Here is a 20192-nt window from a genome sequence, read left to right as displayed (position 1 = left end):
GTGTTATTACAGAGTAAACTTTAGCCTGCAAAACGTTAAATAACAACACCTCAGCGTTTAAAATATAAATTTTTAATTAATTATTATATTAATTATTATATCAATTATTTAATTGATATTTGATACGTCCATTAAAAAGAGAAAAACACGAATTAATGTTTGAAAGAACTGACATAATAATCAGTATGTTGGAATTGAATCAACGGGTGATATTTATTAGCAAAAATTGTTTGTTATCGTTATGCTGAAAAAATGAACACATCGGCGCCTTATATTTGATCGATTTGATGTACGATTCTGGATTACTGTTAATATCTGAAAAGTAAAAAAGATTCTTTTTTAATAGTTAAATATTAATTTTTACAAGTTTATTATAAATCATAGTTATTTATATGCAATGAACTCGTGATCTTGGATTATCAGACTAAAATAATGCTAGTTGACTTTATACATATCAGAATGTATATATCTACAATAGAACATTTATCGCACGATATTAATAAAATCATCTTTTAGTTTTGTCTCCTTTTCAAAATATATAAAGTAGTTTATAGTTTGCAATTAAGTAGTACAAAATTTTCTAAACTTCATTTTTCAAAAATTTTTCAATGTGTTATTTCATAAATATAACTAAAATTCATTGTGTGTCTGAAAGATCTCGAGTTTATTGCACTTTGTTCTATCGAAAGAGAATGTTAGATTTATTTCTACAAATTTTCGTGTGCGCTTAAAATATATAGAACTATTTCAAAATTATTTTGTATTCACAATATTAATTATAAGTAGCGAGTTAAATTTATAAAAATCTAGCCAATGACAAATCACGCATTTACCCAAGGTGTGCTTAGGCTGTGAATGTAGTAATGGACTATTAGAGGAGTTATTTGTACATAAATAAAGATTTACTCTCTATTAGAACGCAGCAAATGGATTAAGGCACTTCTAGATCAATCCACTGGATTTATTAATATATGCAAACAGAATAACAATTGTGTTATTACATAGTGCGTACGTGTATACACTAGTATAGTGTTATAAAAGATCTGCAAGATGCTCATCGGCGACATCTTTGGGTGTCATACCATCGTTATCCGCTATAGTTTGAGCTCCACTCGAAAGTAAATACTTCACCGCTTCCGCGTGACCGCAACTTGCCGCATAGTGAAGGGGCGTTTGTCCATCTCGATCTTGCGAATTTACGTTTGCACCATTTCTGATCAAGTATTCTACGATTCCTACGTGACCGCGATCCACGGCCCAGTGTATAGGTAACAAACCATTCTCGTCCAACATGTTCACGAGCGTGGGTTCGCTGTTCAATATCTCTCGTACCTTTACCTCGTTGCCTTCCTTGATCCAATCCAAGAACGTCTTATCCGCATCTCTTAATTCCGTATCCGTATTGGATAACTTGCTGACGGAAGTCCATCCTGGAGATTCGGCCTTCGCCTCTTCTTCCCATGACGGATTTATTTTTGTAATGGCATGGATGTAGTTGGCCATCGCGGTCTCGCGGCTCATATCTCCGAGATTTTTCCATGCTTCCCATTTCTGCTTGGCTTGCACCTGATACCAATTGGGTCTTGGTATGTCACAAGGACCCACGGTTGCTTGTTTATACAGACTATAAAATCCAAGTAATTGACCCGAGTCTAATTCCGACACCAATGTTTGCAGATATTTCGCAGCTCTATTGAAGGTTTCCTCCAACTCAGTTATACTTAAATCGCTCTCGGCCATCTCGATTTACAAGTTTGCAATGCCCTTTAGTTAAACACACTACCGTTATTTTAATCGTTGTCGTTGTATTTCTTGTTATTACATCTGAATAAGATTAACTCTTTCCCCTCTAGAAAATGCTTTTGCTTAAACACTGCATCCATATCTTGTTTCTTCAAGAATGTTACAAATCCATGGTTCTGATGCAGCCCAGTTTGTTTATCGAACGCTACTATGACATCTTGAACATATCCAAACTGAGAAAAATATAAGGCAAGTTCGTGACGACCTACTGTCCAGGGAATATTAACAACATGAATTATGCCTTTTATAAAACTATTACTAGCCATAGCAAGTGAATGATTGACTCGTTTATTCCGCTCGATGTATGTCCAACAGATGTATAGTGTGATCCTGCATTAATTCACGTACATTAACATTGGAATTTGTACCAAGATTATCTAACGTTACGTGCATACACGAGAGTCCCCACTTGTTCAACAAATGCTCTATGGACCAATCGGCACTGCGCTCTTGATATGTACAAAGGAACCTTGCACGTGGATTCTTCTCTAGCAAAAATGCTATGACAACTACTATATCCTCAAACACAGTAGGCTCATAAAAGCAATCTGAACCGATAATCAAATCTAACTGTCCAAGCGAGAATAAACTGGAAAGGAAGAAGCCCCAAGTGATTCCAACGATTCGTACCTGATCTGCAATTCCATTCAATTCGCAACACCTTCTAATGTGTTGCAGAGTTCTTGGTTGATTTGCGGAATCACTCAATGTCACAATTGCGCCGCATTTACTTGCAAGAATACCAGGTAATGAAGTACCAGCACCGATCTCCAAGACGCGCTTGCCAAGAAGATTTTCCCTGTGCTCCCAAAGGTACCAGGCGAGCACACGTGCGCAAGGCCAAGTGTAAAAGCTATAATTAGCCTGCAGCAACTGCAATTAACAATAAAATGTTCATTTTCATTCTTGGAATAAATGTTTTTTGGAAATTATTTATCTAATATAATCTAAAAACTTAATTTTTTATTCTAAGTTATGTAATAATCATTGCTAAAAATATATTCTCTATAATAATATGTAAAGTATCCTCAGTATAATTTAAAGACAAACTTTAAATTAAAAATAGTATCTTTAGAAAGACACTTGCTTTAATATTTCAATAATTATAAGTACACAATTACATATAAAGACATATTATCGTTACAGATACGGAGCACATTAATAACGAAAAATTTGATGATATTGACAGACACGGTAAGAAAGATACAAATAAAGGAAGCAAAAAGGCAAATAATCTTGTACACGATGAATCTCGATCACAAATTCTATCTTAGGGAACGACCTAACCAAACGGCACGTAATACCGGTAGCTCGCGGTTACCGGGAATTTAGCTGTCATAAAGTCGCGCGACATCCTTGCGGATCGTCTCCTCTCACCTCTGGAATACGAATCTCCAAGCTCTCCTCGCCCTCGTCGCCTTGCGCGCAATTTTGCGTCTTTCGCGATCTGAAGACGTATTTTTTCACTTGCTCGGTCACTGCATGATCCCCATCGGACATTAGGGCGCGCGTGGGTGGTGGACTCGTGTCGTGCGAAATACTCTCTTCTAAACCGGGCATTACTGACGCGCCGTACGCACGCGCTCTAGTCGTCCCTCATCGTGTCCGTAATATATTACGCGCCGTCCAATTTCCAAGCCGGACGTGGAGCACAACGAACTCGTCGAATGACGAGGATACGGACTGTGTGTTGTGCAGAGTTGTCATTGATGGCGGAGACATTAGACTTCCTGCTTAGCTGCACTTTCTGCCCTCCCTTATGTATATTTCTGTATTTTCAAATTATAATGAAATTTAGTCGAAGATATTATTTTTTTATTTCTTGATTATTTCTATTAAAAATATATTTCAAGATATTTTTTTTTTTTTTTACTTTATATTTACATGTTTTATATATTCATGTACAAATAAACATTATCTTCTTAAGCCAGAATTATATATAGCATTTATACAGTGTATTATTATATGCATACAACTTATATATTTCAAGATTTTTTTATTTTTACAAAATAATTTTTTTTACTTTATTATGCTTACAATGTATTATATATTATATATTCATGTACAAATAAACATTATCTTCTTAAGCCAGAATTATATATAACATTTATAGTGTATTATTTTATGCATGCAACTTATATTAAATAGGCAAGTTTATTTGTCATCATCGTACAATATTCCTTTTGCCACTGTATTAGCTGCTTCCTTGTTTAATAATTTTTCAATAATAGCCAAACCGAAAACAAAGGCAGTTGCCGGCCCTCGACTCGTTATAAGATTACCTGTAGAAATATCGAAATAACAATTTGAATAAACCTTTAGTATACTTGACAATAAATGTATGGTAAATAAAATATTACCATCTGTCACTACTTTATCTTCTAGATACTTGTATTCATCGCTTAATTGATTTTTCATAGCTGGATAAGAAGTGATTTGTTTTCCTTTGCCAATACCATGAGCTTTCAAAGCTGTTGGAGCTGCGCAAATAGCAGCTATTAATCTGTTTTCTTTTTCTTGTTCTTGTAAGAGCTTTCCAACTTCTGCCGACTAAGAAGAATATTAATTTTTAGATAATTATATAATCATGTTATATAACAAAATATTTCTAATCTTACAGATGCAAATGTTTTAGATCCACCAAGACCACCAGGTAATATAACAGCATCATACTTTTGATCCTTAATAGCATCAGCAAAATTAGCATCGACACAGATTTTAACATCACGGCTACATTTCACACATTTAGCATTTGCTAAGCCAGCTATAGTGACAGCAATCTAGTAAATTATAATAATCAAAATTTAACAGTCATTCCATGTTGATTAAATTAGCAAAAAATATAACTTACAGTCGGACCTCTTATCCTACAAAATTTTGAGAATGGGGATAATTCCCCTTTCGCGGTCATAGCATGAGAGGATTTTTTGTCTAGGATAAGAGGTTTCGTAGTATAAGAGGTCATAGGACAAGAGGTCCGACTGTATTTCAATAAATATAAAATAATATTGTATATATAAATTTTTATTTCCCAGAGAATATCATAGATTCTCACACAGCACTATGAGATTTATTAATTATGTTGGATAACATACCCCGGCACGTCTTAGGACGTCGACAGTTATCACGGTTTCCATTTCTTCCGTTCCATCAGCAATCAACACAATTGCGGTTTTTGCCATGTTTGTGCAAAAATTTGTACGTGTTATTCCGTGAACAGACCGGGAGACAATGAAGGTGAAATGTTGAAGGTTGAAGAAGATATTGCTCAGCATTGACAATGTCACACGCTGTGTATATACAAATAAAACATCATGGTGTAAACCATGAAAAACATCGTACGTTAGGTCTGTTCGTCTTATATCTTAAATGCCGGAAGACAGTCCAAGAAAAGTGCAGCTACAACGAACGCATCTGTCATCTGTCATCCAATTAGTTGAGTTTCCTCTCTAAACCTTGCATGCTCATCGATTATCCAATTGGTAAGCAATAATTTATATTATAATTTTACGTAAAAAGTTTTATATGTGCTGTTTTATATATGTCGAATTTTAAACAAGAGGAATCATTCTAATTAGGATTTTGCATATCATATTTATTATATATTTTGTCTACTAAAAATTAATGCAAAGGCTTTAAATAAATCCATCGCGTACTGATTTTCACTCGGCGTCTTATGTCATGCGTCTCATTGGTCGATAGCCTTACTGCTTCATATCGACGCGTGACTTTTATTTATTAAAACGATTAAAAATAAATTAATTAAAATGTTTGAGGAATGCAACAGATTTAAATACGAAAGTAAGGGATAATAATTGAATTCCTTCACACATAAAGCGGCGAAATTTTCTCCTCCGAGACACTCGTCGGAGGCGCGAAATCATGCCGCGCATGACCGGAATCGATGTTGCCTCGCGAATACATCCGACGTCCGATCGCGTCGCTACCGTTCGCTGCATTATGGCCGCCGCGTTTGGGTGTTGTGGACACTGATTTTTCTCGGATCCTCCTACGAGTGAAAGAGACTCTTGGAACAGTTGGCCCTCGTCGTCGTCGAACACATCCAGTCGAACGATCGTCGCGCGATAGTCCGTGCCTATCTGCCTCTCGAGTTTTTAAGGCAGCGTGTGAGTGAAACGGGCGGTGTGATCATCTCCGCCGAGGAAGGATGACGCGTGTACGTCGTTGAAAGAGAGAGAGAAGGCAGGCTGCCGGAAACAACGCGGGTAAGTTATTCGGTATTCCCACACAGTCCGGTATTCGGCTTGCGGCTCCTTCTCGTCCCTTCGTTTCTTCCTTCGTACGCGTCCGCGGCACACGTGTGATTTTGGTGCCACGCAGAGCGACGCGACGATCACGTCGGGTCGCATCGAATCGCGATCTCGATCGCGTCAAGATATATCCGCGTGCGCGGCCTTGCGCGGAAAGATGATGTTCCCTTGCATCGGATTCGGACCCGCGCTTTCATTCATTGCAAATTGATCGTCGCAATCCTCTTTTCCTTCAATCGAACGCGACGTTTAAGTTCACGCACTTGTTAATTAAACTGTTTATTGCTTTCACCGTGACTCAAGCCACTTTAAAAAAGAAAGAGAAAAAGAGCATGTGATGTATGAGAGAGAGAGAGAGAGAGAGAGAGAGAGAGAAAGAGGGAGATAGAAAGAAAGGGAGAGAGAGAGAAAGAGAGAGGGAGGGAGAGAAAGGAAAAGGAAGAGAGAAAGCCATAGGTATAATTATTAGTTATTATACAGTAATAGAATAGCCCTATAATGTATATATTTATTAAGTATATATACCATATAATTCAGTACAGCTCTATAATATATATATATTTATTAAGTATATACCATAATGTATATACTTAATAGAACAAAATAATTTATAAAACTAGGATAGTTTTATAAATTATTTATAATTAATAAATTATAAAAATATTGATATAAAGGTATATTTATTTGTTTATTCTTATTCCAATTTGTATAAATTAGTAGAATTAGATTTCAAGATAAATATTTGTATACGTATGCTCTGTATCAAGAAATATTTTATATTTGATTTAAAGATATATTTATCAAAATCCATGCATACTTGTGATAAACTTATGCAGATAATTATGTTTAAAAACATTCTCAAATCATGCTTTTGTTTAATGTTTTCATATTATATCATATATTGTACAAATTCTCTAATTGTAAGATTATAAAGGGAGAAAAAAGATTATCTCAAAGAGAGAAAGAGAGAGAGAGAGAGAGAGAGAGAAAGAGATAAAGTTTCATATTTTCTTTATATTATCTTAGTAAATATAAACCATAATTTATCTTTTATAACTTATATTAAATAACGTTATATTTTTTATTTTTATTCTTTATAAAAAAGCCATTAAACATCTAACGACATAAGCATGTTAGAGATAAATATTTTACCAAATTGTCAATTGTATTGATAACATAATATAACACAGTTACAATCGATATAATACCAATCATACCATTATTATATTGATACGGTTCAGGGGTTGGATAATACGAATTTACTGAAAATCCAAGATCAAAGGCATTCAAAACGCTGGAGAAAGACGGCGGAGCTTCGGAGGAGGGGGAGATGTCTGCTGGCACCCAGGGCGAGATCCGGGTTGGCCCCTCGCATCAGGTTTGCCAAAATATATCTTGAAAAACTTTCTAGCTATTTAGCTGTATCGCACATTGTGCCTGTTTCAGGGCATGTGCTTATTAGAATAGATGTTTATTACGAGGTAAGGGGCGTGTGGATCGCGCGTATAAAATCACGAATCGCTATTCTCGTGCATTAATTGGTTACTGTTACATAATGACTGTATTACTGTTACGATTTTATATACGGACGCAAGGACAATTCCTGTGTAGTTTTAAATAGCAATGAATATTGCTTTATGATAATAAAGTCTCTCTTGTAATAGAATATATTTGCAAAGCTGTGAAGGAATACACATTGTGCAAATTCGATGCCTAATTAAATTATTAAATTCATATATTTTAAAACCAATTGAACTTTGAATGTTTCATGTTAAATTATGAGAAAAAAGTTTATAATTTAATATTAATAGTCTTCCGCATATTTATTGTACATTATGTGACAAGGACATATATGTAGTATATTTTATTATTAGATGCAATACAAATTTATTCTATTTTTGTACTTTTGTTTATAAAGATTGAACAAGAAAATACGAAAGAAAGATTCTCGAGATCCTTACACACTCCTTACAGCAATAAATTAAATAAATATAAACGAATGTAAAAGAGAGAGCTGCACATTTGTACGCGCTCATGCGTATGTGTGTGTGCGTGTGCGTATGTGTATGTGTGTGTGCGCGCGTTGTATATATGTGCATGTGTTACACATGTGTTTAACAAATTATCCGCGCGTGCACGTACAAACGGTTCATTGAAAAATAGCAAAAATGGAAGTTTGTATTCAAACGTACGACATATAAAAAGATGAGTGTTACGTAAATATATGTACATATGTACATATATAATCTAATCTGAAATGTATAAAATATCTTGAAGTTTCTCAACAATAAAACCAAGAGAGATAAGAAGTATCCCAGATTGTACAACTTCTTGTAGAAACTCGCATTTTTTTTTTTTTTTTTTTTTTTTTTTCTCTCATAACGAATATCGTACATCGATTTGTGGAAAAAAAAACATGTTTATTATAAATCCAAGAATATTAATCGGGCATTTAAGCCACATTCAAAGAGAAGTACATTTCGGTGATAATTCTATATCTAAAAGCGCGTGTGCGATATAAAATTCTTTTAAAAATGATTATAAAACTCTAAAAAATGAAACTTGTTCTGATTTCGATCTGATGGTTCAACTAACGCATCACGCATTAAAGAGCTTCGAATGTTTCAGGTGTAGACCGATTTCGTATGCGTGAAACGAATACGTGAATGAAATACGTGAAACATATTCGACAAGCTCTCGTCGATATTTGTTGTATCGCACGAAAAATCGCTTCAACTTATTAAAGTGTTGTGATACTCTAATAAAGAGAGAAGAAAGTTTTTCTTTGCGCTGTGCATGAAAGACATATTAAATACTACTTAAGAGCATATGCGTTAATAGTGGTAATTGCAGTTGACATTTGGCGTAAAATGGAATTTTCTTAATTTAAAGTGGTATTAAGTCATGGTGAAGTAATTAAATTGAAACGCGTCCGAGATAAGCGGATCAACTCATCTTCGCACTGTTTGTACTTGTTAGCATACAACAATTATTCGCGATTGCTTACTTGAACCATCTGTGAGCATTGACGAGCGATTTATTAGCGTGTCTTAAAATTTAACGATTCTTCTTTCACTTTGTGTGACTTTTAGGATATCTTATGTATAAAAGATATTATATTAAAAAAAGATATTTTCAAAATTATATCGATGAACATAGTCAAAATATGAAGAAACTTTGTTTTTCATTCAATCATCGCGTTTCTATATATACAACTAATCGATTATTAATACTTGTTTGTCGTTTTCCTCTTCTTCTTAATACGTTTTGCCTCTCCTTAGAATTATTTTACTAAAAATAACTCCAATCGAGAAATACATCGGTGATCGTGACGTGAAATTGAACAAAAAAACAAAATACATGAATTATACTTGTTATACTTGTAAATGCATTCTAATTTTTGTATCATTAATTATCGTAGGTGCCGTGGATAATTATTATGTGCTAATAAAGTTCGCACGCAAGCGCGCGAATATATGTCGCGTATTTATATATCGAATGTATATCATGTATATTTACATAAATAAAGAGAAATAAAATTATACTAATTCTCTAGCTGAGATTTTCGCATAGAATGCTCGTAAACGAAGCTGATAAAAAGAATAACAAACATTCTTCTGCTACCGCTTTACGAGTGTTAAGATGAAAGAGAAAGAAAATAAAAGGAAAGATAGATTTATGTCGATTAGTCTTTCTTCAAAAAAGTTAGTCTTTTAAGAAGACATGTCAGAAACCGCGTAGGTACTCTTACTAACTTGCTTTGGCATTATCTGTGCTAACCCCGCACAATCCCGAATTTTTGGGATTTACAGGAATTGGTTTCTTGTCAGGCCCGTTTGCCTGAATATCGGCCGGGTATACCTCCCGGAGAGCTGCCACCCGATCCAGAATTCTCCAAGGAGCGCGAGGAGCTAAGATGGATACCGGCGATGGCGTTGGACGGGGATCTGCTCATGTACTTAAGGGCGGCCCGTTCAATGGCAGCGTTCGCCGGTATGTGTGACGGCGGTTCACCGGACGATGGTTGCGTGGCCGCCGCCCGAGACGACACTACCATCAACGCTCTGGATATCCTGCACGACTCTGGCTATGATCCCAGTAGAGCGCTCCAAGCACTCGTCAAATGTCCCGCACCGAAAGGCATTGACAAGAAATGGTCCGAGGAAGAAACTGTACGTTTCTCGTTATTTGTTGTATTCGACTCATTCATTAAAGGTTTACGGTACAAAGAGTGAGAGAATTTCTAACAGACTGATTTTTCCCCGCAGAAGCGATTCGTCAAGGGCCTACGACAATTTGGAAAGAATTTTTCGCGCATTAGAAAGGATCTTTTACCTCACAAGGACACGGTAAAGATTAATGTTTCATTAGGAGTTTTCTCTTTTCGTCCCTAACTGTGCTTTTTACTATGGATTCATTCTTCTTTTATTGAATTCTCATTCTTTTTCTGCAGTCAATAAAGGAATATTGTGGAGATAAAAAATTGTGTAGGAGAAATTACCAAAAATATCATTTAAAAAAATACATTTTATATTATTAAAATAAAAAAAGAACGTCATTGTGTGTTCTATAAAATTCTGCTTGAAATAATCTAATTGAAAACTTGATATTTTAATCTATAAGAACTAAAGTATAAAATGTAAACGGCGATAGAGAGCAAAAATGTGTCCTGACTAAGGTAAGTACACTCAATCTATGATAAAATAAATAACAAAGTTTGAGTATAATGGATTATTTATCAACTAATCTTACATAAATCGTAACATGTTCAAGTATTAAATCACTTACAAAAAATTTTTTTGAAAAATCGCATGTTGGGAAGTCACTCACTCTCATACGATATTCTGTGACGGTTGATAATAATTAGTTGACTCAAATCCGTGTACTGCGGACGTTCGTATAATGTCAAAAAACATCGTATAATGTTTATATTTCCCGTTCCATAAAAATTCTTATTATTGTATGTAATCATAGCGCTGAAGAAGACTCAAAATTGAGCTCGAAACGTCCGCATTTTAAGTAATTAATTCTATTCTTTTATATCTCCGATTTTGTAAATTTGCGGGTTGCGATTTTTCAAAAAAATTTTTTGTAAGTGATTTAATACTTGAACATGTTACGATTTATGTAAGATTAGTTGATAAATAATCCATTATACTCAAACTTTGTTATTTATTTTATCAGAGATTGAGTGTACTTACCTTAGTCAGGACACATTTTTGCTCTCTATTGCCGTTTACATTTTATACTTTAGTTTATATTTAAGAGAGCACTGAATTTATTTATTTATTAATCTATAAGAGTATTTTTTTTTTTTTTTTTTTTTTAAGATATATCTCGATAAAAATTATAATTATACACATTCCGATTAATAAAAATTATTTTTTGTATGTATAAATTTATTTTCAAAATTATTCACGATAAATATACGAGTGTTGAATCTTGTGTAACCCATCTAATAACTTTATGACGCAATGAAAAAATTTTATGACGTAATAAAATATCCTTTTTTTTAACGCTTGATTTCTGTGCAGCCCGAGCTGGTTGAATTCTATTACTTATGGAAGAAGACACCGGGCGCGAATAATAATCGGCCCCACCGGCGACGTAGGCAGAGCTCGCTACGGCGAATCCGCAACACGCGTAATTCACGTGCTGGCACCCCCAAGGAGGAGATCCCTACGCCTACCAAGGACACGCCGCCTGCGGTTAACCTTAGCACGAAGGAGACCGCGTCCGAGGTTGAGACCGTACCGGTCGGTACTCCGGCCAGTCACAATCCAGGAGGCGAAATTAGCTCTGTGACCGAAGACGACAATTCAGAGGAGGACAGTGACTCGCGCGATACCAATACAAACGGAGCGGCGCATTCGTGTCAGCACTGTTTTTCCACTAGCTCAAAGGATTATCAAGTAGCCGGCAAAGATCGACTATTGCTTTGCGCGGAATGCCGGGCGCACTTAAAGAAGACTGGGGAACTGCCGCCCTTGCAGCCGTATCTGTTCCGCCCGGTGCCCGCGGAATCGCCCGAGAGTCCCGGTAGGATGCGTACACGGAATAAGGCCAAGGAAACACCGAGACCAGCGAGACCGCGACGAACCGGTGGCGGCACAGACACGCCTGATCAAGAGAAGCAGCAGCAGCAGCAACAGACGCCCGATAAAAACAAAAAGAAGTCGTCCGGCAAAGCCGATACGCCCAAGAAGGGTCACAAGCGCTCAAGTCAAACGGACGATACTTGCAACGACGAAGATAAGGAGTCACAAAAACGAAAACGCGGCAGCGGCGAACGGCCCGATAGCCCGTCCGAATCTCTCACGACTGACAGTAACTCCCTGATGGATGAACCGGAGAGAGAAACGGAAGGTGACGCAAACGAGAATCAACCGACACCGCCAACGGTTGCCGGCGTAACCGGTGGGGAAGAGCCTATCAGTAGTCCGGCTGTCACGACGCCCGAGGAGCCATCCGAGCCAACGCCGGCGTCTACTCCAGTACCGGCCGCGATACAGAGCTTGCCGATATCGGTGCCGGTAATACATAATTTGGAGAAGAAGCCTTCCGTCTTGTTGGATCAAGAATCAGTAGATCAGAACAAGATAACGGATCGAGAGACGGAAGACGTACCATTGGTTATGAATCAAGCATTGAAGCTTGAACCATTGCCAATTGAATCGACGATGTCGCCAACCATGTCTCACGAGGATGTAGGCAAAGAGCCTGAAACGACGCAGTTAAATTTAAGTACATCTGTACAGTCTGTTGGGACGAACGACACAGCAAGCCCCGCGGTTACGGTTCGCAATTTGTCACAAACTATACCAAGTATTATCACGAGCGTAGGTTCACAAGCATCTATATCGAGCTCGCAAATACCGGTGATATCACCTGGTCAGCAACAAACTGGAACTGGTGCCGGTGGGCTGCCGACGAGTCTCAGTATGCAGTACGTGCAACCGCCACCGCCACCCCCGCCAGTGCAAAACGTGCCGCAGAATCTTTCACAAAGCATACCACCCCAAATGGCACCGAGCAGTTTGCCACCGAATGTGCCGAATATGGGACCAAACCTACGCGGCCATGTAACCGAGAGTATGCCAACTTCCGCGCAAACACTGTCGGGACCGCCACCATTGAATCTCAATATCTCACAGAGCGTATCGGCCGGTATCGGTGGTCCGATCGGTCAAATACCACAGATGCCGCCAATGCCGAGCTCGCCACCGCAGCCGCTCGGTTTAACCGTAATGTCATCTGAGAGTAGAAATGCCGAAAGAATGGTGGACGATAGATTGTCGGTGAGCGATCGAGTGCGCGACAGTCGAACCTCCGACTCTCGTATGATGTCGGAGCGTGTTTCGGAACGAACGAATGAGAACAATGAATCGGAACGATCGGAACCAAGCAACTTGTTTCAACCGATCCAATCCGGAGGAATGTTACCGATGGAAAAGCCTACGGGTCTCTACAATTTACCTGCTGGTACACCACCGATGGAGCCACAGAATCTAAAAATCAAACAGGAGATTATACCACCGGAACCGGATCCTCTGCAGAGTTTGAAGGAGGTCAAAGTACCGGGCTTCCAGAGTTCTAATTTTCCAGGTCCGAGTCTGGACAATATCAAGAAGGATCCAGACGGCGCGAGCAAACCGCCAACGCCAAGCAAACACTCTATGCCGCCGGTCAGTCAGGCAGTACCGTCGATTCAACCGGTTGCGGCATCGCCAACACCGACGCCAAGCTTACCGCCGCCGCCCAGTTCGATTCCTCAACCGGTAATGCATCCGGCGCAACAACCGAGTCCACACATGGCTCATCCCTTCCATCCACATCATCCGTTGATGCATCATTCTTTGTTCACCGCTATGCATACCTATCATCCTCATGCCTATCCAGGATACGCACCAGGATACCCGTCGTTTCCGCCGTATCCTTACGGTCCGGTACCTCACGCCATTCCACCGCCTTCGCCGCAACGAAGTCAAGAGAGCAGTAACGCTATGATGACGGCGCATCATGCCAGTGCCAGTTCAAGTGTCTCAAGCAGAGAAGAGGGCGAGAATCTAATCGCGAGTCATCACCATTCGTCTAGTATGCATCAGCAGCCGACGAACTTGCATCACGATAAACTATTGACCATCTCTTCTCACAGCTCTCACAGTCATTCGTCGTCCCACAGCTCGCATAGTAGTCAGCGCAAACCGTCACTTGTCTCGGCTACGTGTCTTACGTCGTCAGCTAGTTCCGCGCATCATCATCATCGTGCGTCGCAGCCGCAGCAACCGCAGCCGGTCGTACAAGAGCCGAAGATCGAACAAGACATGGAGACCGAACCGGAAGAGTCCGTTAGTCCGCGTGGACCGTCGCCGGAACCGCGAATTGAAGATTCCGAGTGTCACCGTTCGCAGTCAGCGATTTTCCTGAGACATTGGAATCGCGGCGAAAATAACTCGTGCACGCGCACTGATTTAATGTTTAAACCGGTGCCTGATTCGAAACTTGCAAGAAAGCGCGAAGAACGCTCGCGAAAACAGGCAGAACGAGAGCGAGAGGAGCGTGATCGTGTCGCTGCCGCAGCCCAACAGGCTCGAAAAATGACAACACCGGAAAAACAACCTGAAGTGTGCAAACCACCCAGTCGTGGACCTCTCGAACCGGTCGTCTCGCCGTACGATCGTTATGCCGCGCGTCCTGGTTCTTACGCAGACACGCCGGCTCTTAGGCAACTGTCTGAATATGCTAGACCGCACGCCGCTTTCTCACCCGCCAGACATCCTGCCCCGCCTGATCCGATGCTACATTATATCTACGGACGCGAAGCTGCAGCAGCGCAGCGATTAGAGTTGGAACACTTGGAGCGTGAAAAGAGAGAACGCGAAATACGTGAATTACGCGAAAGAGAACTGAATGATCGATTAAAAGAGGAATTGTTTAAAGGCACACCTAGACCGATGCCAGCACCGCCAGTTGATCCGCATTGGCTGGAAATACACCGCCGATATGCTGCTGCCGGTCTGACACCGGGCCCTTCCGGACCACCCCAAGCCTTACACCAGTTCGGCCTCTACGGCGCTCCACCGGGTCCAAGTCAACTCGAAAGAGAACGGCTCGAACGGCTAGGTAACTATTAATTAAGCTAACATTTCATATTTCAAACAGCGAGCGTAGAAATACAGACTTTGCGTTGACAAGCATTCGTTCGATCGTACAACTTATAGAATTTGCAAAATCAGAATTGATTTAAGAATATATAGTCAAAAGGTTGATAGAAAAATCGATAGGCTAGGAAGAAAGACGGAATTAGATTGAGAGCGCCAAGATATTTTAGAGATACACGCGATATAGTTAAACGTAAATGTTTAAATTCTAATGGCCGATTTCTTCAGCGCCAATTAACTGTGTTGACAAGATAGCTAACCTTGGCTCTCTGTTTAACATGATGTTTACAATATTCTCTATGTAAGTGATATATTATTAGAAAAACACGGAGTCCCTTCTTTCTCGAATAATTTGATCCAACGGTTAGCTGGAAATGAAGAAATCGGGCAACGATGAGAATCGTATCTATGATCTTCGAGTTATGTGATCGAAGCGCTGTCGCGTTTAGGGATTCCGACTGCAGCCGGCGGGGGGCCAGCAGGTGGAGCGGCTGGCCATCCCGTGGCGGCTCATCATCATGGCCAGTTAGAAGAACGGCTGGCTCTGGCCGCTGACCCGATGGTCCGATTGCAAATGGCTGGCATCTCGCCCGAGTATCACGCTCACACTCACGCGCATACGCATGCGCATACGCACTTGCACTTACATCCGGGACAGCAACAGGCTCAGCAACAGGCTCAGCAACAGCAGGAAGCCGCTGCGGCTGCGGCTGGATTTCCTCTGCCGGGTAGGTCCTTACACACAGGATGTTTCTTCTGTAAGCTTCTCTTGAAGAGCTTTTCCTTTTAAGAAAACGCTGCTCTCGCTTATTCCTCGTCGCTCAACATCCGTTTCTCATTGATCGTCAACCTATACTTACCGTCTAGGTTGAAACGATCCTTTATTTTCTGCACCATATCAGCACGCCTGCGAACTTCCAGTTGCTCGACTCTGATTTCTGGCTAGTCGCTTATCACCGTCGCAGGTGCAAGTGCGAGTGAGTGTTGTCGAGGAATAGGCGCGAGTGTGCGTGTGCGTGTACCTTGAAATAAGAAGTAATTTCTGGGACATTTCGTTGGTAGTTGAAAGGGTTCAAATTTTGCGTGTAGTTTCTTCTATTTTTACGAGATAAACGAATATGCTTCCGCAATTTATAACGCGTCTCTACCAGTAGTCTTGTAAAACGAATACACACAGACAATGTTAATATAAGTTTAATATAATGATAAATATTTTCTAATAATCTTCATCTTTTTTTTCTAACACGATGTTATCTTCGTTCACAGCTGCGGCCAGCGCCAATTATCCTCGTCCCGGGTTAATGCCGCGCGATCCTACTTTGGCACTTCATCCAGCGGAACTTCTAGGAAGACCATACGCCGACATGGCGCATCATGAACAATTGCAACGACATCTCATGATAGAGCGCGAACGATTCCCTGCGCATGCATCTCTCGTAGCTCATCACGAGGAATACATCAGGTTTGTAGGCATTTGAAATCACTATCAAAACTTGCCTAACTTGCTACTGCATTATGCTGTGATTTAAGGTAGCGGGGTATCCGCACTAACAAAAGGTGTTTTTTAGACAACAGCGTGAACGTGAGCTTAAAGTTCGCGCGCTGGAAGAAGCCGCACGTGGATCGCGTCAATAATTATATTTTTTATTTATGTATATATAATATATGTATAGTTTCTTGATTGCGTTTAAGCGCGATATATTAATACATATACATATATGCATATGTTTTTTGTATATATATATACGCGTGTACATTATATATATTCGAGCGTTCTTTCAACGCATCGATGAGTTGAAAATTTTAAAAAAAGCCAGATCTCGCTCTGTAATCTATATATAGTCTCTAAGATCAGAAATTATTTTTATGATCTTTCAGATCGCGCGATGTAAGCGATGGAAATATATATATACACGCAGCGAGTATAATCATTGTAATTCTCATTATTGTAAATAATACGACAAAATATTTGACCTCTTCGGTACTGTAACGTTCAGTACCGAATTGGTACTCCTTAAAATGATCGAGATTTATTATATATATAAACAGCAGATGTGTAAGCCGTTCAAAACTTTAAATATTATATTTAAATATTAATTCTTACATTTCGCTATTGACAATATACAGTTTGTCTGTCTTGCCCAATTTATTCAATTGATTTTGCTTTTTTATTTGATCTTAAGTAGTATATATGCCAAAGCGCTTGTACAAGATAAAATTATATTGCGTTTTCTTTTGCTAATTCTTCCACATGTACGTAAATATTTTATATATAAAATTTCTATACGTTAGCGTTAGCGATCTATGTTCAGTTGTGCAATCACTAGACACACTTTCTATATATAAAATATTACATATAGAAAAATTTAAAAAAAAAACGCAATATAATTATATATAATTATATATATATTTTTTTTATATTTGTGACCGTATATATATATAAATAGTAAATGCGCGTAGTGTCGTATAAAAACAGATAAAAAAAAGAAAATGCAGCTTGCTAAAGAAAATAATAAACTGAGCGATTCTAAAATGAACGATTTTTCATTTGTACATCTTTTTATATCGAAGAACTTTTATGATGTTTTAATTAATTTTAATTATTACATCTAATAATGAAAAATAGTTAAAAACAATCCAAAAATTATATCTAATAATTAAAAATAATTAAAATGTAAGAAATGTCATGCATAGTCGTTCATCGATAAGATATAGTCATGAATTTACTTTTTACATTTTTATTATTTATCAATTACATGTGTTTTGTTATCAAAGACTTATAATATCCAATATAAGGATATCTAATAGAAATATACACATACATAGACATATATATATATAGTGTACGATCCATTAACAAAATAATAATTGAACTTTGATTATATATTTTTACGAGATAAAAATAGACAGAACATAGATGTACAGATACAATATAATATATAAATCGAAAACGCAAAGTCTAACGTATGTATTAAAAAAAATTTTTGATGATTTTCTGTCGCATTATAAACCTAAACGAGCGTCTTCATTTTTTCCTTCTCTTCTCTTTTCTAATATCTATCATAATACGTCAAAGTTGCAGCAAGGAATATATAGAAAAAATGCAGAATTAATAATAATAGAACTAAGTTATATCTTTTTGTGGAAAATGTATTATAATTAATTTATTACTGAAAACTAAAGTAAAAAATGAAAATTAAAGTTATATAATTTAATCCATATTATTACACATTCCATTATTTGATATATGTTCCGGTATATATGTATACTATCATATAATTAAAGTTAGTTAAAATGACAAAAGTTTTTTGAGATGTATAAACGAAATGTTTCGTTCGTTTCAAGATTGCTCAGCTTATTACCTCCTAGCGATCTGCATTTTCTTTTTTTTATCGACTTTTTTTGTCTTACTTTTATACGACGTAGTTTCAATTAATTTTAATTATTGTAGTAGCGTATATATGTAGTAGGATGGGAAATTAGTACACATCTGCGTTTACTTATAACGACAGAAAATTATAAATTCAATCATCAGTTTCTCAATAGCTTCAGTACATCAAATCCATTATATTATACAACATAAAATTTACAAGTCTTGTAATGATCATAGGATTATACTACAACATTTGATCTCTGGCTTGCTAGTTCAGAGTTAAGCTGTCTCTTTCTAATGCAGAGAGAAAAAGATAAACTCTGAACTAGTGCAGTTTAGCTAAAAAGAACAGACCTAGAATCAAAGAAATATTCATAAATTCAATAAACGGTTTTTTCCCACATTTAACTTTCCCCCATCAACCTATCTTGATCGTATTGCATAATAATATAGTAGAAAATATAGTTTAAAAGATTACTTATCATTTTATTAATGTATCGAACTATGTATATACACGTATATAATATATATGTATATATTATCATTTTATTAGTGTATCGATTTATGTACTTTTATTTAGATATATTCTTTTATTGAATTTTGCAAACCTTTGATAACAAAGCACACATAATTGATCAATGGTAAAGACACAAAAAATCAAATTTTAAAAGATGCTTACCATTTAATGATTTACGAATGACGTTTCTTCGACGATATCAAATATTGAAATAGTGTAATCTTTTGATTGATTGAGTGATTATTGAGAGACATGTATATTTCACGTTGTGTAATTGATTCGGTGTAATGAAGCTATTTAATTGAATAAATATTTCGTACGAAACTCAAATATTTCTCTACTATCTTCTGAACTATTCTCTTTTGAATTTTAGTTACACAATTATCGTTCAAGGAAATTATCATTACCTAACGCCACAGTTTGATCAATGTTACAATAAACAATGAGATTTAAACTCTTTAACATCTCACAGCAGTGTAATCTCGTAAAAATGAACAAAATTGAGAAAACGAATTGCAAACACGCTGCAACGATAATTAGTTTTGCAGATGAAATGATTCCTTTGCTCTACTCTATCACCCGCTACGGTCGTCTACGTTTTTTATTAAGCGTAATGCGAAACGCAGCCGCCGACCACTTTACATAGAATGTATACACTCGGCATGCATACACGTGTATATATAAGAGGCAGGGACGAAGTTGTGAATGTGTTATTTGAATCTTAGCGTACAATATTTTATATATATATATATATATATATATATATATATATATATATATATATATATATACATACATACAAATTGTAAATGGTAAATTAAATTTTTGACGAGAGAGTAACGATGGAATATGTAATAATATATAGACTTATAACTTTACTTTTATTTTGATGTTTTCGCAGATTTCAATGATGAATTAATTATAATACATTTTCTACGAAAAAGATTTAATTTATTTATAATTTTGCGTTTTTTCTACATATTCGTTGCCACAACTTTTGCGTATTAGACACCGGAAAAGAGAAGAGAAGGAAGAAAACACCGAAGGGAAAGAGACGAAGAAAAGAT

At 37.4% G+C, this 20192-nt stretch overlaps 4 protein-coding genes across 12 annotated transcripts; 1 reads left to right on the top strand and 3 right to left on the bottom strand.

Moving 5' to 3' along the window:
* Positions 1–180: 180 nt before the first annotated feature.
* Positions 181–1740, bottom strand: LOC140666348 (acyl-CoA-binding domain-containing protein 6). 2 transcript variants are annotated; one of them, XM_072893459.1, is made up of 2 exons: positions 1083–1740; positions 181–315 (listed from the first exon to the last, which is right to left on the bottom strand). In XM_072893459.1, the coding sequence occupies exons 1-2, from the start codon at positions 1738–1740 to the stop codon at positions 200–202; spliced, it is 774 nt and encodes a 257-aa protein (XP_072749560.1). In that variant the 3' UTR covers positions 181–199. The 2 variants fall into 2 exon arrangements, with proteins under 2 accessions (XP_072749560.1, XP_072749561.1); XM_072893460.1 differs by lacking the exon at positions 181–315 and having other exon boundaries at positions 1033–1740.
* A 347-nt stretch (positions 1741–2087) lies between these two features.
* LOC140666349 (histone-arginine methyltransferase METTL23) lies at positions 2088–3496 on the bottom strand. Its single transcript, XM_072893462.1, has 2 exons — positions 3181–3496; positions 2088–2676 (listed from the first exon to the last, which is right to left on the bottom strand). Exons 1-2 carry the CDS (start codon positions 3361–3363, stop codon positions 2092–2094), a joined length of 768 nt encoding a protein of 255 aa, XP_072749563.1. The 5' UTR covers positions 3364–3496; the 3' UTR covers positions 2088–2091.
* Positions 3497–3761: 265 nt separating this feature from the next.
* On the bottom strand, positions 3762–5104 carry LOC140666108 (protein dj-1beta). Its single transcript, XM_072892924.1, has 4 exons — positions 4899–5104; positions 4422–4583; positions 4164–4353; positions 3762–4085 (listed from the first exon to the last, which is right to left on the bottom strand). The coding sequence occupies exons 1-4, from the start codon at positions 5076–5078 to the stop codon at positions 3958–3960; spliced, it is 660 nt and encodes a 219-aa protein (XP_072749025.1). The 5' UTR covers positions 5079–5104; the 3' UTR covers positions 3762–3957.
* Positions 5105–5149: 45 nt separating this feature from the next.
* LOC140666102 (uncharacterized) lies at positions 5150–19455 on the top strand. Of its 8 annotated transcripts, none has more exons than XM_072892907.1 (8): positions 5150–5285; positions 7316–7452; positions 9887–10246; positions 10343–10423; positions 11609–15197; positions 15670–15963; positions 16502–16697; positions 16804–19455. In XM_072892907.1, exons 2-8 carry the CDS (start codon positions 7405–7407, stop codon positions 16868–16870), a joined length of 4635 nt encoding a protein of 1544 aa, XP_072749008.1. In that variant the 5' UTR covers positions 5150–5285; positions 7316–7404; the 3' UTR covers positions 16871–19455. The 8 variants fall into 8 exon arrangements, with proteins under 8 accessions (XP_072749008.1, XP_072749011.1, XP_072749009.1 ...); XM_072892910.1 differs by lacking the exon at positions 5150–5285 and adding an exon at positions 5750–6029 and having other exon boundaries at positions 9905–10246; XM_072892908.1 differs by lacking the exon at positions 5150–5285 and adding an exon at positions 5750–6029 and having other exon boundaries at positions 15685–15963.
* Positions 19456–20192: the final 737 nt, after the last annotated feature.

The sequence above is a fragment of the Anoplolepis gracilipes genome, chromosome 5 (genome assembly GCF_047496725.1).
Source record: "Anoplolepis gracilipes chromosome 5, ASM4749672v1, whole genome shotgun sequence".
Lineage (NCBI taxonomy): Eukaryota > Metazoa > Arthropoda > Insecta > Hymenoptera > Formicidae > Anoplolepis > Anoplolepis gracilipes.
Note: the sequence above shows the minus strand (reverse complement) of the source record. Positions and strands in the feature narration are given on the sequence as shown.

Bases quoted from the DNA above. Each gene is read 5' to 3' on its own strand.
- LOC140666348 (XM_072893459.1), bottom strand. From the start codon at position 1,740: ATGGCCGAGAGCGATTTAAGTATAACTGAGTTGGAGGAAACCTTCAAT. The intron at 316-1,082 runs GTATGACACCCA...TTTACTTTTCAG, and splicing joins AACTATAGCGGATAACGATG to ATATTAACAGTAATCCAGAA.
- LOC140666349 (XM_072893462.1), bottom strand. From the start codon at position 3,363: ATGCCCGGTTTAGAAGAGAGTATTTCGCACGACACGAGTCCACCACCC. The intron at 2,677-3,180 runs GTGAGAGGAGAC...TGTTAATTGCAG, and splicing joins TGGAGATTCGTATTCCAGAG to TTGCTGCAGGCTAATTATAG.
- LOC140666108 (XM_072892924.1), bottom strand. From the start codon at position 5,078: ATGCTGAGCAATATCTTCTTCAACCTTCAACATTTCACCTTCATTGTC. The intron at 4,584-4,898 runs GTATGTTATCCA...ATAATTTACTAG, and splicing joins ACGTCCTAAGACGTGCCGGG to ATTGCTGTCACTATAGCTGG. The intron at 4,086-4,163 runs GTAATATTTTAT...ATATTTCTACAG, and splicing joins AGATAAAGTAGTGACAGATG to GTAATCTTATAACGAGTCGA.
- LOC140666102 (XM_072892907.1), top strand. From the start codon at position 7,405: ATGTCTGCTGGCACCCAGGGCGAGATCCGGGTTGGCCCCTCGCATCAG. The intron at 7,453-9,886 runs GTTTGCCAAAAT...TGGGATTTACAG, and splicing joins GGGTTGGCCCCTCGCATCAG to GAATTGGTTTCTTGTCAGGC. The intron at 10,424-11,608 runs GTAAAGATTAAT...ATTTCTGTGCAG, and splicing joins TTTTACCTCACAAGGACACG to CCCGAGCTGGTTGAATTCTA.